Source organism: Elephas maximus, chromosome 9 (assembly GCF_024166365.1).
Source record: "Elephas maximus indicus isolate mEleMax1 chromosome 9, mEleMax1 primary haplotype, whole genome shotgun sequence".
NCBI lineage: Eukaryota > Metazoa > Chordata > Mammalia > Proboscidea > Elephantidae > Elephas > Elephas maximus.
The window spans coordinates 47,450,932-47,465,743 of NC_064827.1; the positions used below are offsets into that span (position 1 = coordinate 47,450,932).

Below are 14,812 nucleotides of genomic sequence, written 5' to 3' on the forward strand. Positions count from 1 at the left end.
GAGGGTGCTTGACTCAAGCCATGTTATCAGATTTAGTTAAGCTGGAGGACTGAAGGGCTGAGGACCTCGTCTTCCCAGATTAGGTGAGAGACAGTGTGTGTAGTAGGGAGCCCTGGGGTCTGATATCAGAGGTCCTGGGTCAAGCCCTAGGCCAGCCCTGTTTTCTCCATGATTAAATGGTTTAAATTAGAAGACCCAATTTACAGGGTGTATCGTCAGGATCACATGAATTAACACATATGAAAATGTTAAGGGAAGTAGCAAAGACAGGATTCAAACACAGGTGTTAAGTATCTTCCATGAAATGCAAACCAACAATAGCCTTCTCTAGCCAAAGAGAGCGCAGCCTGGGACGTGGGGGACCTGGACACTGGTCCCTTTGAGCCCCCCTGGCACATCATTTCTTCTCTCCAGGCCACCTTCCTTGGGAATAAAAAGGAGGGGTCCAGACTAAGCAGTCCCCTTTCTGCATGACAGTAAGTGATTCTATGAAAAGGGCATTGTGATATGATGGCTAGAGCGATGCGGGCACTGAAGCCAGTGGATCTGGGCTCAAATTGTGGTTCTGCCACTTCCTAATGGTGTGATTGTGAGTAGGACACTTACCGCTCTCTAAGCCTCAATTTCCTCACCTGTAAAGTGGGGATAGTAATAAACACCTCACAGGTTAAATGAGAAGATCCTTGTGATGTGCTTAACATGCTGCCTGGCATATGGTAGTAAAAGTTATTATATTGACAAATATTTCATTGTATATTTTTACCACAGTGAAAAAATTTTTTTAAAAAACTATTATTGTTGGCTATATTTTGTGAGGATTGAATGAGATGTTTAGGGCTTGCATGTAGTAGGTGCTCGTTTAACTATTGATGCCCCCTCCTTTTTTTAAATCAGCTTTGGCAGAGTTTCTGGCATTCATGATTCCCATTGGAGTGTGGGGTGAAAGATAGGGGTTTGTACAGAAAAGTGTTCAAACTACTTGAAGAATCAAATTGTTTTCAGGTACTCTTAAGCCATTTATAATTACTCATTTATTTGTAATCAATGGTCATGCCAATTACAACTCATTAAATCACATGCCCTAAGGACCTCTACTTTGTACAGTTTTATCAGAGAATTAGTCCAGATTAGTGCAGTGTTCCACCATAGTAATCACCATCCTGGCAGCTTAGGAAACATGGCCAGGTCACCACGTGAATGGTGAGCACCCACCTGAGACCCTGAGAGCACCAGTCTTGTCCAAGGAGGCTCTTTCTAAGGCTTTTCTCTTTCTGGTAGGTCACAGAGCTACACAGAAGCTACAAGACAAAGACAAGTTCTCCTACAATGTCATACAGACGAGAACTAGAGAAATACCGTGACCTGGATGAAGATAAAATCCTCGGAGCCCTAACAGAGGAAGAGCTCAGGACCCTGGAAAATGAGCTGGATGAGCTGGACCCTGATGTGAGTAGGCATGAAAGGGGAGCACGTTGTCACAGGTGCAGGAACAGAAACCCTTAATTACCACCTGGGGGAGGGATAGGTGTAAGCTTCCTGAAGCTACCGTATCTTTTTCCTTCTATGGCAATGACATCGAAATAAACATTGCCTTTGCAGATGTTTTTAATGTGTCATGGAATGAATTAGCTGAGAAATAAAAGACTAGAAGAATCCCTTCCACTCGTCTGGTGTTTTCTCATCGAATCTCATAGCTGGCATATTTAAGAAGTTTGTTTAATGCTCAGTACTCACTTCTGCAGTCAGGATATACAGCATCAAAAGGCAGGAGGACACTTGGTCCTGTAGGGGGTTTGGCCAGCCATGTGGGAGCCGTGAGCAGGGCCAAGGGAGGAATTTGTAGATGGCGTGCTAGACAGAGACTTTTGCCCTCTATCTCCATCCCAGGTACCCAGGTTAATGCTCAGCACTGAGCAAGTAAGTAATGAATATCACTTAATTAAATGAATTTTTCATTTGCTATATTTTTTAATTAAAAGAATATTTCACTTTTTTTTTGTTAAAACCACCCGTTGCCAAACTCTGGTTTAGCAGCAATCCATTAAAGAAAACACTTTAGTACCGTTTTCACTAACCCTCAAATAATTACTGCTAATGTAGGAGGCGCAGTGGTTAAGAGCTGCAGGCTGCTAACCAAAAGGCTGACAGTTCAAATCTACCAGCCACTCCTTGGAAACCCTATGGGGCAGTTCTGTATCCTATAGGGTCACTATTGAGTCAGAATCGATGGCAACGGGTTTGGTTCTTTTGGTAAATGTAGGAGGAACACAGTTTAGCAAGAAAAATGCAGGACTAGAGATTTGATAGGGATTCCTGGGTGGTACAAACAGTTAATATGCTAGGCTACTAACGAAAAGTTGGAGGTTTGGAGGTTCGAGTCTACCTCGAGGCACTTCGGAAGAAAGGCCTGGAGACCTACTTCCAAAAAATCAGCCATTGAAAACCACTTGGAGCACAGTTCTACTCTGATACGCATGGGGTTGCCATGAGTCAGAATCGACCCAACACCAACTGGTTTAGAGGTTTGATGTTCCAGTTACAACCCTGGCTTTGTCTCTTATATCCTGTGTGACCTTGAGCCAATTGCTGTCCTTCCTGAGGCCTCAGTGTCCCTGTCTTAGTTATCTAGTGCTGCCACCACAGAAATACCACAAACAGAAATTTATTTTCTCACAGTTTAGGAGGCTAGAAGTCCAAATGCAGGGCGCCAAGCTCTAGGGGAAGGTTTTCTGTCTCTTTCGGCTCCAGAGGAAGACCCTTGTCTCTTTTTGAGCTTCTGCTCCTGGGTGATCTTCATGTGACTTGTTATCTCTCTTCCCCCAACTCTGCTTCCTAGCATTCGTTTAATCTCTTTTATATATCAAAAGAAATTGAGTCAAGATACACTCTACACTAATCCTGTCTCATTAACATAACGAGGACCAACCCATTCCAAATGGGATTATAACCACAGACATACAGGCTAGGATTTACAACGCATATTTTGGGGGGACGTAGTTCAATCTATAACAGTCTCCATCCATGAAATGATGGGAGTTGGTTGGTTCTTTTTCAGGTCTTACCTCCAGATGTGATTAGATAGTTTATTTCTAGATAACGCAGAATCTTCGTCCTGTGTCCCAGGCCCTGTAGGATGAAAAACCCCTCCAGGAGTGCATCCTCATCTTGTTATTCACGACTGTCCCCTGCCCCAACCACGAAGAGGTAGTTCCCCCAATGAGGCTGCTCAGGTTGATAGAAGGCACCCCTGGTGGCTAGAGCCCTGGGTCTCCTCCTTGCTCCCCTGTGCCATTTCTTTTTCCTACTGGACTGGGTTTCAGTAAAAACAAGTGATGTAGGCAAGGAATAATCAGGCTTCTGGCTCTGCTGCTGTCAAATTCTTCTGTTCTAATTCTATCCACTGTCGCATAGAGTTACAAGAACAGCTTTAAAAAGCGAGAAAGAAAGGGGGATGTAGCTACTTCTATTCAGTTGAATAAATGTGACTCAGTTGCCTGCCAGGCACCAGACCCTCTGTTGGGCACCCACAGGTGAGCCTGGCAGGGATTCTGTTGTCAGGAGCTCAGTCTGGTGGGGACAAGGGTATAATAAACTGTGTCCTAAATGGGAGCAGATGAGGAGCTCAGAGAAAGGATTAATTCTTACTGGTGGGAGGCTTCACAGAGCAGGTGATATTGGAACCGAGCCCTGGATTTTTCTAAGTCGAGAATAAAAAGAGGGAATTCCAGGCTGAGTGAATGCCACAAGCAACAGCTCGGGTACGGAAGGTGACTGGGGATGGTAAATCTCAGTGTGGTTTCTGTGGAGGGTTAGATGGGACTGGAAAGGGGGTTGGGACTAGATTAATGGGGGTGGGGGCAGGGTTTGCACACCAGACTGAAGAGTCTGGACTCTTCTTCTTGCTCCCTGGGAGCCCTGGAAGGACAGTGACTCTGTGGGCTTTGTGGTTTAGGAACCGGGTCCTGAAGGCAGATGGACTGGAGGGATGCTGGGGAGATGTGTGAAAGGTAGAAGGGGCTGGTGTGGGAGCCCCCACCATCCTGCCAGCAGGGTGGGACAGTTCTTTTCCTGAAGGTAAGGGAGGGCCCTGCCCCGCTCCACAACCCTTGCCGCCATATTGTAGAGGCTTTGCTGTTCCCAGGGAGGAAAAGTGAGGACCCCCACATATCTCACAGGCCTGTTGCCGCTTCTGTGCGGTTAGAATTGTCCTGAGCCATCAGGATAGAATCGAGAATAGATTAGGCTGTGGCTGCAAATAGTGCGAGAATGAGGGTCAGAGCCAAGGGAGTGGGGAGGGGGCAGATAGAAGAACCCTCTGAGGATTGAGTGTAGCCCCTGAGGACTGCCCTGAGACCCCAAACCAAGCTCTGGTTCACTTCTAAATTGGCAAAGAGCTCCCACACATGTTCCCCTTCAGTGCCCCCACCGAAATATCAGGACATCTGGTCCCACAGCAAATGCCCAGGGCCTCCATACCTCTGGATAGGCAGCTCTTCCTCCTTCCAGCCCTCCTCCCAGGTGACCAACAGAAAGGGGAGGGTATGCTCTGCCCCTTGGAGGCTAAGAACCTGAGACTCAGCAAGCTCACCAACTTGCCTGTAGTCCTACTATTAGGGTGTGGAGACTCGGGTTTCAAATTGGCTTCTAAGTATGTGCACCTCCCACTCGAACCCAAAAGTAACTGTGAGTATGGATTTGAGAGTAAAAAAAAAAAAAAAAAAAGCCATTGTCATTGAGTTGATTCCGACTCACAGCAACCCTATAGGAAAGAGTAGAACTACCCCATCACTGAGTTTCCAAGGCTGTAATCTTTTCAGGAGCAGACTGCCACATCTTTCTCCCATGGAGCTATTGGTGGGTTTGAACCACAGACCTTCAGGTTAGCAGCCAAATATTTTAAACATTGTGCCGCCAGGGCTCCTGGGATTTGGGAGTTGGGATGGGAAATTTGAGACCTGTGATTCTCGTACCCTTGTGGTTTCAAAATGTACACTTTTTCAGATCCCTTTCTTTCTAAGTTCAAAGAAAAGAGAAGACAAAAAGGAGTGTATAGGAGATAACAGAGACCAGTGGGTTGTTGGTGCCAGCCACACAATTAGCTCCTTCATTGAGATCTTCTGTTACCTGATTTGCAAGACAGTATGTGATTTCTGAAAAGGTCTAGTGGGCCTCCTTTCTTCCTGAGAGCACAAACATTCCAGCTAGAGTTTCACCCTCTTTGGCCCACATTCTGAAATCACAGCACAGGGAGAGGCCAAAGGTATGCAGACCTTGAGAGGCCTCTGAGCCAGGAGGGGACACAGAGACTAGCAGGTGTCCAGCCCCCCACTTACACAGTGGGAACTGAGCCCAGAGAGGGGAAAGAACTTGCACTAGGTCTCACGTCCAAACTGAGAACCAGACCAGAACCCAGCCCCTCTGATGCCAAGGCCACTGCCCTCCATTATACTCTGTACTCTTCTTCTGTTTATTTTTGCTTAACAAGTACAAGCAGTCTCTGGGTTACGAACGAGATGCTTTCCTAAGTCTGTCTTCTAGTCGAATTTGTAGGTAAGTTGGAACAGGTACATATGGCTCCTATTTAGCATCAGTTAGTCAAAAAAAAAAAAAAGAAATTTTTTTTTTTTTTTTTAGTGAAATGTTTATCTTAGTATATAAAAAAATTTTACCTTTCTATGCATATAAAACACTTCTAAACCATGCAATGTTTTCATGAGCATCACAAAGTAATTCATGCATTCGTTATTATGAACCATTGAATTTAACTCAAATTTTTAATATAATAGGCTTTATGGCAGCATGTTCTCAAGCATGAGTCATCCATAAGTCCATAAGTCGGACGTTCATAACTCCGGGACTGCCTGTGCTTATATGGCACTTGCTATGGGCAGGCACTCATTTAATCATTACAACCCCAAGATGCAGGCACTATTATCATCCCCATTCTACAGATGAGGAAACTGAGAGGTGAAATAACTTGCCCAGGTCCTACAACAGAGTCTTGATGTGGTTCCAGGGTTCATGCTCTCAGCCACGCCACTGTAAGTCTTCACATGAGTCTTCAGGAAGGTTGGGCCACAGATGTACTCTGGTTTCCCGGTTTAGGACGGTGATGCATTACCAAAGCATCTTCCTTTCTTTCTGGAAAGAGCCTGAGAGGCAGGAGTCCGTATTCGAGTCACATGCTTTCCCCCTTTGGATCTCCGTTTTCCCCTCTGTAAAATGGACAAAGTCAGCCTAGGTGCCCTCTGACGCCCTCTCCAGCTCTAACCATCTGTGAGTTTGTGAGCAATTCTGGCAGTCTCATTACCTGTACTGAGCAGACACTTCAGGGGGTTACGTGTTCAGTTATGCAATTGTTAAGCCCCAGTGTCATGTGACAGAGTAGAGTACGAGGAGTTGGAAAGCAGCTCTGTTTGCAACAGAGGATTCCTAACTGCACATTAAAAAAAAGCCACGCCCGAAACTTTCTATCTCTAACTCTCGGTCTGGAAAAGCTGGGGCTTATCATGAGATTGCTGCACTTGGACTCCCTCGGGAGAGGAATGCTGCATGTGCTAAAAGTATCCACTGTTGACTGATTCCCCAAGAGGCCCTGCCCTTTCTCGGTCTCTCTGGAGTTAAGTGGATGCTGCTCTGAACCTGAGCCAACTGCTCAGTTCAGATTGCCTTTGTGCTGGGCAGCAGGGAAAATACGTAGTGTACACAGAGGTTTGAAAATGACAAGTCACATGGTGACTTGTGCAGGGAATAGGGTACAAGTTCTTATATGACTGCTAGATACGGACTGGCTGGACCACAGGCAAACCCCTTTGTGGAATGATCTCATTTAATCCTCCAAGACGTAGGGTCAGTTATTAGCCCCATTCTAAAGGTGGGGAAAGTGAGACTTAGATGAAACAACCTGCCCAGGATGCAACACAGGTAGTGCTGGGTTTCCAGCCTAGACAGTCTTGACCGCTAGTCTGTGCTATTAACCGTGGCCACCTGTGAGCGCATGTGGGACCCAACCTGGAAAGGAACTAGGGGAACGGGGTGAAGTGTAACCAGCAAATTGTTTGGTCCAATTCACATTCCTTTGAGGCTGTTATGTTATTTTCACCATGAACACTATTCTTAAAAGAAGAATAAGAAGAAACAAACCACCTACACAAGGAATTTAACTATAAATATTGCATGTCAATGAGGCATTGGGGGAAAGGCAGAATATTTTTTAAAACTGCCTAGTAAAAGGATCAAAATATTTGTAGGAAAGAAGATGATAGAGATAATCCTAACCTCATAAAGAAATTGGACCCTAAGAGTTAATTTTAAAGTCAGCTGTTTGGAATCTGTGACACATTATAACCATAGAAACAATAATAGAAGCAACAGTTCCCAGGCATGGAAAGCCTGAAATAGTAATAATAGTAGTAACTATTATTCTTTATTGCTGTCCTCCTATGTGCCAGGCACCATGCAAAGCACTCTACGTGTATCATCTCCTAAAATTCCCACAAGGGTCCTCTGAGATTGGTCCTCATATGTTGGGGTTAACACCATTCTATAGAAGTACAACCAGAATGCTACTTGGAAGTAGGGATGGCAAGACTGCGTCTTACATAATTTGGACAAGTTGTCAGGAGGGATCAGTCCCTGGAGAAGGGCATCATGCTTGGCAAAGTACAGGGTCAGCCGAAAAGAGGAAGACCCTCAATGAGGTGGATTGACACAGTGGTTGCAACGATGAGCTCAAGCATAACAAAGATTGTAAGGATGGCGCAGGACTGGGCAGTGTTTCATTCTGTTGTGCATAGGGTTGCTGTGAGTTTGAACCGGCTGGACGGCATCTAACAACAACAGATAAGGGAAGTTCATGGGTGGTGCAAACATTTAAGCAGTCAACTACCAGCTCAAAGATTGGTGGTTTGAACCCACCCTGAGGCACCTCGGAAGACAGGCCTAGCAATATGCTTCTGAAAGGCCCCAACCTTGAAAGCCCTGTGGAGCAGTTCTACTCTACTCACATGGAGTCACCATGAGTCAGAAACGACTCCACGGCAATTGACAATGACAACAATATAGATGAGGGAATGGAGGCCCAGAGTCACACAGCTTGTAAGTGATAGGAAGTAAATTCAGGCAGACCCTTCCTTCCTGAATTCGTGGGAACAAGCAGCCACGAATTGTAGAACGAAACGATGGAGGAGAAAACCTAGAATTGTAGAATCTCGAGCTAGCAGGACGCCTAGAAAACTCTCTCCCCCGAGGCCCTGCCCACCCCTGACGTATACATACCTGGTCAGTTACAGGAACCCAAGTCCCTGGGTGGTACAGGTGGTTAACATGCTCAGGTGCTAACTGAAAGGTTGGAGGTTCGAATCCACCTAGAGGTACCTTGGAAAAAAGTGTGGCAATCTATTTCTGAAAAATCAGCCATTGAAAACCCTATGGAGCATAGTTCTACTCTGACACACATGGGGTCGCTGTGAGTCAGAATCAACTCAACAGCAGCTGGCTTTAGTTCCTGGACACACGTTGTTCACTCAGTGCTTTGTGTATTTCATCAAATCCTAATACCAACCCTATGAGGTAAGTATTATAACTACCATATTAGTGATGAAAAAGCAAAACAACAACAGAAACCCAGAGAAGACAGGTCACATAGCAAGCTGACTGCAGAGCCATGGCCAGAGCCTGGGGCTTGCTGTCACACCACATGGCTTCCTGCCAGCCTCCACAGAATCGTAAGATCCTCCCCACTTAGGGCCCCAGGTCATGTCTGTAAGCTGGAGGGCCCTCTTGGCCATGCAGGAAGCAGCCAAGTTCGGGCCACAGCCATGATTCTCCCTTGTAACACAAACCAGCAGAATCACAAGCCTAGGACAGAAGTAAACAGTTGAAATGGAAAGAAATAAATCTCTCCTCTAAAAATAGGCACACATCCTTAGAAACACTGCCTGCCCTTGCGCAGAGCCCAGGATGGGCCTAGTGGGATGAGGGTGGGTCAGGCCAGGTGTCATTGAGCCTCCCCCTACCCTCTGTCTTCTGGTCCCACTGACCCCCTGCCCCAGCCCTGCCTTCTCTCCCTTCCTCAGGCTGGCCTTCAGCCTCCCCAGAATGCTCCCTTTCCCCATCATTCCCTCCTCCTTACCTTTGCTTGCAGGGTGACCTCTTAGGCCTGGAAGCCCTTGCTCCTCAAGTCAGAGTCTTCGCATGTTTCAAGGCCCAGCTCCTTCACCCCTCCCTTGGGAAGCCTTCCTGATACTTCTTCCTCCAAGAAGCAGCATAGCACCTCCCCTTCACTGAGGATGCTAAGCGGTTTCCCTTTTGATTTTAACATTTTTCATGAGGAACTATTTAAACACATAGGAGAGTGCAGAATATACCTATGTTCCCGTCAGCCAAATTTAACAAATGTTAAAATATTGACTATTTGATTCAGATCGGACTTACAAAAAAATCACTATAGGTAAAGTTTAAACTCTGCCTTCCTACCCTCAATCCCTTCCTCATCTCTCCTACTGTCCTTAATATTTTCTACCTGAGAAACAGCAAACTAGGCACCCATTATGTCAGGTAGGTGACATAACTGAAGGAAGAGGGACCAGTTTTTCTGAAGCGTGTGGCTATCTTCATTCATCTTCTGCTCTTACACTCTTGAAAGAGATGTGGATATAAGAATTTTTCACTTGCCACATAACTTTCCAGGGAGAAAAACAATAGCACTGCCAACGATAAATGGTAACTTACTCTTGACCTCTGTGTCAGAGACAGTAGGGAGTGGCGGGGACTGTGGCAAACAGAAAATCTCGTGTTTGTCCAAAGGCCATTTGCCATTCATTGGCACTGAACATTGCCAGTGTGAGAGTGCAGGTCCAGTATTGCCAGATTGTCTAATTTTTCAAGAGATGCTGGACATCTGCATTTTTTATAGGCTAACTGCCTGTTTTTAAATGTTAGCAGCTCATTCAAATGCACAGACTAGATAAACCCAGTTTCAGTATTAGATTGGACTGTAGGCTTCCCAATTTGTGACTCTGGTTCTGCTCCATATGACAAGTTTTAGTTTTTCTTTATATATATATAGTAAATATGATTAGATATATGAAGAAAAGCTGGACAACGAATAAGGAAGACTAAAGAAAAATTGATGCCTTTGAATTATGGTGTTGGAGAACAACATTGAACTTACCATGGACTGCTAAAACAAGAAACAAATCTGTCTTGGAAGAAGTACAGCCAGAACGCTCCTTAAAAGCGAGGATGATGAGACTTTGTCTCACATACTTTGGACATGTTATCAGGAGAGACCAGTCCCTGGAGAAGGACATCATGCTTGGTAAAGTAGAGGGCCAAAGAAAAAGAGGAACACCCTCGACAAAATGGGTTGACAGTGGCTGAAACAATGGGCTCAAGGATAACAACAGTCATGAGGATGGCGCTTTTGTTCTATTGTACATAGGGTCACTGTGAGTCAGAACTGACTCGATGACACCTAACAACAACAGTGTATGAAAACCACCTAGCCTAGTGCCTGGCACATAAAAAAAAAAAAAATTTTTTTTTTTTTTTAGCAGGTGCTTAATAAATGTTGCACGTGAACATATGATTGTCCAGTAGAATCTAAGCTTCTTAAGACTTGGAACCACATCTCATACCACCATAGATCTAAGGCAGCCAGGTATAGTTGTCCATTACACTCCAGGAGACACTGGTCACGTAGACTAGAGAGTAAATAGTGCCTTGGAGTTGTGAAGTGCAAAACCTGCACAGCTTGCCCTGACAGAGTACCTCCATAATGAGGTATCTATTAAGTTGAATGGAAATAAACAATTACGTCCAATCGTGATAAAAATGGTTAGTAATAAGCTGCTTTTATATGGAGTACAAGCCTTTATTTTGAGATTTCAAGCTAGCAGGGGCTTTAGAAGCTTTTTCTCAGATGGGAAATCCAAAGCCAAGGAGCACCAGTACCCTGTTTTGTGGCCTCACAGTCCTGGCCTGAGAACCCAGGTTGCCACTTAGGATGCAGTCTGGCTCCAAGTAGCAAAGATTCAGAATAACATCTGTCAGGTAAAAGTCCAGAGGTAGGCAGTATAGGGCTGGCATGGAGCTCTGCTCCCTACATACCCCAGCGTCCCAGGCTCCTTCCAGCTCACCTTTCTAAGTCAATTTTTTTTTTTTAATTCATAAAAATTTTCCAGAGATTATGCGTTACTGTATAGAGGCTGGTGAGTCAAAAGAGATTGGCAAACATTGATCCAGTTAGCCTCTCTTTTGACAAATATGGAAATGGCATTAGTGTTCTGTGTGTGTCCGTCACAGTCCATATGCACACACAACACTTAGAAAATCACTTAAAAGTATTCATTTTTAAAAATATTTTAAATTGTGCTTTAGATGAATGTTTACAGAGCAAATTAGTTTCTCATTAAACAATTAATAACAATACTGTTTTGTGGTATTGGTTGCCAAACCTGCAATGTGTCAACACTCCCCCGTTCTTGACGTTGGGTTCCCCATTTCTATTTGTTCAGCTTTCCTGTCCCCTCCTGCCTTCTTGTCCTTGCCCTGGGCTGGTGTGCCCATTTAGTCTCCTATATGTGGTTCAGCTACATTTAGGATTTTTTTTTTTTTTTAATGGGCCTGCTTAATCTTTGGCCGAAGGGTGAACCTCAGGAGTGACTTCAATACTGAGTTAAAAGGGTGTCGGGGAGCTATACTCTTGGAGTTTCTCCAGTCTCTGTCAGACCAGTAAGTTTGGTCTACCACCTCACCTTTCTGCCATTCCTAGGATATATGTAGCCTTCATCCTCCTTGTCCAAGCTGGTGGCCACAGTAGCTGCATTCCAGACAGCAGAATAGAGGAAAAAAGAAAAACAAGAAAAAAGAGAAGAAGAAAAGCCACAATCTAGGTGCCTTTTAAGAAACATTCCAGATATTGCCAACAGGCATTTCTCATGTTATTGCCCAGATCTTAGTTACGGGGTTAACCTAGCTGCAAGGGAAACTGGGAAATGCAGTCTTTAGTCTGCATGGCCATGTGCTGAGCTAGATGGTGAGTGTGCTTTTATTCCTGAAGAAGGAAAGACTTGATATTGGGGACAATTTGGAGTCTGTCACTCTGAGTTTCCAGTTTGATGGCCTGATGTTCCACTCTGTTGAAGGCACTGAGGTGAAATGAGAGATATTGGCAAGAATTTAACCGACAAATCCAAGCCCCAAAGAAAACATTGCAAACCTCTCACTCTCTAGGTTGGCATTTCTCAAAATCCCCGTCAAAGAGCTCTGGTCCCATCTTGAACATCCCTTACTCTTGAAAAAAAACACTTGTCATTGAGTCGACTCTAACTCAGGGCAACCCCATGTGTGTCACAGTAGAACTGTGCTCCACAGGGTTTCAATAGCTGACTTTTTGGTAGTAGATTGGCGAGCCTTTCTTCTGAGGACTGCTGGGTGAACTCAAACTTCCAACCCTTCAGTTAGCACCTGAGCATTCTTACCATTTGCACCACCCAGGAACTGCCCCCCAACACTTATGTCTTTCACTGTGTGTCCTTCCCCCCCCCCAAATCTCCTTGAAGATCAGTTGGGTGACCCAGCAGACAGCTTGGGGCAACATGTTGTGTTGGCCTGAAGGGTGTCCACGTCATTCCATCCTCTTCCCAACTGGAGCATCAGTGGCGTGTGATTCTGGACAATTCAGACCACATTTACTTAGCACCCGTGCTTGGTCCTGAGGATCTAGAAAAGACTAAGCTACATCTCAGCTGGCCTTTGAGGGGCATCCAGTCTCCTTGGAGAGAGATACAGACAAATAGATGTGCTCCGAGACAAAGTAGGATGAGCATTATATAACAGCTGGCCAGATGCCATAGGGAGTTTGGAAAGAGAATTGCCAGGTCAATGTGGGAAGCACTGCTAAGGCTGAACAGGGTGCCAAAGGGAGGGACTCTAGAAGACGAGGGCAGAGGGAGGAAGGATGGAATGGTGGGCAGAGGCCACAGCCTGAGCAAAGGCCTGGTGGTGTGAGAGTGCTTGGCGGCTGTGAAACGTGGAGCACCCCAGAGAGGCTGGAATGTGGATGGCTTGAAGAAGAGAAGAGGATCAGGAGGCTAGAGAGGCAGCAGTAGGCTGTGGCCAAACCGTGGAGAGCTCTGTGCCTGGCTGATGAATTTGCTCACGATTCTGTAGGTCAGTGATGGCGCTGAGCATTTCTGAGTGTGTTGGGAAGTGAGCCATCAGATATGTATGTTGGTGAGGTCTGTCTGGCTGCTGGGAGGGAAAGGCATGGAGGTGGAGAGGCTTGAAGCAGGGAGACCAGCCAGGAGGTTGCTTTGATGGCGCCAGCTTGAACAAGAGTGGTGCTCATGGAATGGAGACATTTCTGGTCCCTGCAACCTTGGACTTACCCAGACTCCTTTCCCAGCAAGCCATGCCCCCACCCCATGCCTTAGCCTGTGCTGTGCTTTCTGTCCCCCTGAAATGCCCCGTCTCCTCCTTGTCTTCACCTGGCCATCTTCTCTTTGACCCCTAAGACTCAGCTCAGGAATCACTTCCTCCAGGAAGTCTGAGGCTGGGTAAGGTGCTTACACTGGTCTTGTATCTTTCCTCTAGCTCTGAACTTTATGGAGTAACCACCACCAACAACCACCAGCTGGTATCAAATTGATTTCAACTCATGGCAACCCCCTGTGTGTCAGAATAGAACTGTACTCCACAGCAATTTTCAATGGCTGACTTTTTGGAGGTAGATCACCAGGCATCTCTTCTGGGGAGCCTTTGGGTGGACTCAAACCTCCAACCTTGCAGATAGCAGCTGAGCATATTAACCATTTGTACCAGCCAGGGATTCCTTCTATGGAGCAGGGATCACAAGTTCATTGTCTCAGGATGCCCAGGGCCCAGCACACAGGACTAGGACATTTTCTCTGAGAGTGAGGCAGAACTGGAGAATTAGGAGAAAGACAGGAAGGGGAGGTTTGGCCTCACCTTCGACTTGACGGCAACGGGCTTGCCATGGACACCGAGGAGACATGGGCTGTGCTTTTATGACCAATCTGCCCCACCAGAAACAATTGCTGGGCTTGGGCCATAGGGCTGCCTGTCGACGTCAGCACTAATGCCCTATAAAGCTGACTAAGAGAAGGAGCAGCTATTGAGTTTTCCTAGCCCCGCAGCAGTCAGGGGACCAAACCAAAGGCCTGGATCTTTCTGGAGAGAAAGAGAAGAGAGGAAGAGGCCCGGGGTGTACATGTGGGGGCAGGATGGGGGATGTTTGGAGAGAGGAGGGCATTAGAGGTTCAGATCCCCCTTGTCTCCTTTGTGCCTGAAGTCAGGATTCTTTGACCAGGGCATGAGTGGGGTCTCCTTGCCCCTTTGCTTCTACACTCTCAGCTTAAGTCCTCCCATGTGTGATAAGAAATTGCCATCCCTGATGGAGCAGGAGAACAGTGGGATGCAGACCTCAAATTCTCGTAAAAAGGCCAGACTTAATGGTCTGACTGAGACTCGAAGGACCCCAGAGGTCACGGTCCCCAGACTTCCTGTTAGCCCAGGACAGGAACCATTCCCAAAGCCAACTCTTCAGACAGGGATTGGACTGGACTATAAGACAGAAAATGATACTGGTGAAGAGTAAGCTTCTTGGCTGAAGTAGACACATGAGACTATGTTGGCATCTCCTGTCTGCAGGGGAGGTGAGAAGACAGAAGCTGGCTGAATGGACATGGAGAATACAGGGTAGAGAGAAGGAGTGTGCTGTCTCATTAGGGGGAGAGCAACTAGGAGTACATGGCAAGGCGTATATAAATTTTTGTATGAGAGACTG

General features: G+C 46.0%; 2 protein-coding genes across 4 annotated transcripts in view; one reads left to right on the plus strand and one right to left on the minus strand.

The window, feature by feature from the left end:
• Positions 1-14,812, minus strand: part of XPA (XPA, DNA damage recognition and repair factor) — a 556,316-nt gene that overhangs the window by 397,927 nt on the left and 143,577 nt on the right. The gene's annotated exons all lie outside the window — the stretch shown is intronic.
• TMOD1 (tropomodulin 1) overlaps positions 1-14,812 on the plus strand; it is an 85,005-nt gene that overhangs the window by 16,157 nt on the left and 54,036 nt on the right. For all 3 annotated transcript variants that reach the window (XM_049896809.1, XM_049896811.1, XM_049896810.1), the window contains exon 2: positions 1,279-1,446. In XM_049896809.1, the coding sequence (XP_049752766.1) occupies positions 1,327-1,446 (120 nt within the window). In that variant the 5' untranslated portion in view covers positions 1,279-1,326. The remainder of the gene's footprint in view (positions 1-1,278; positions 1,447-14,812) is intronic.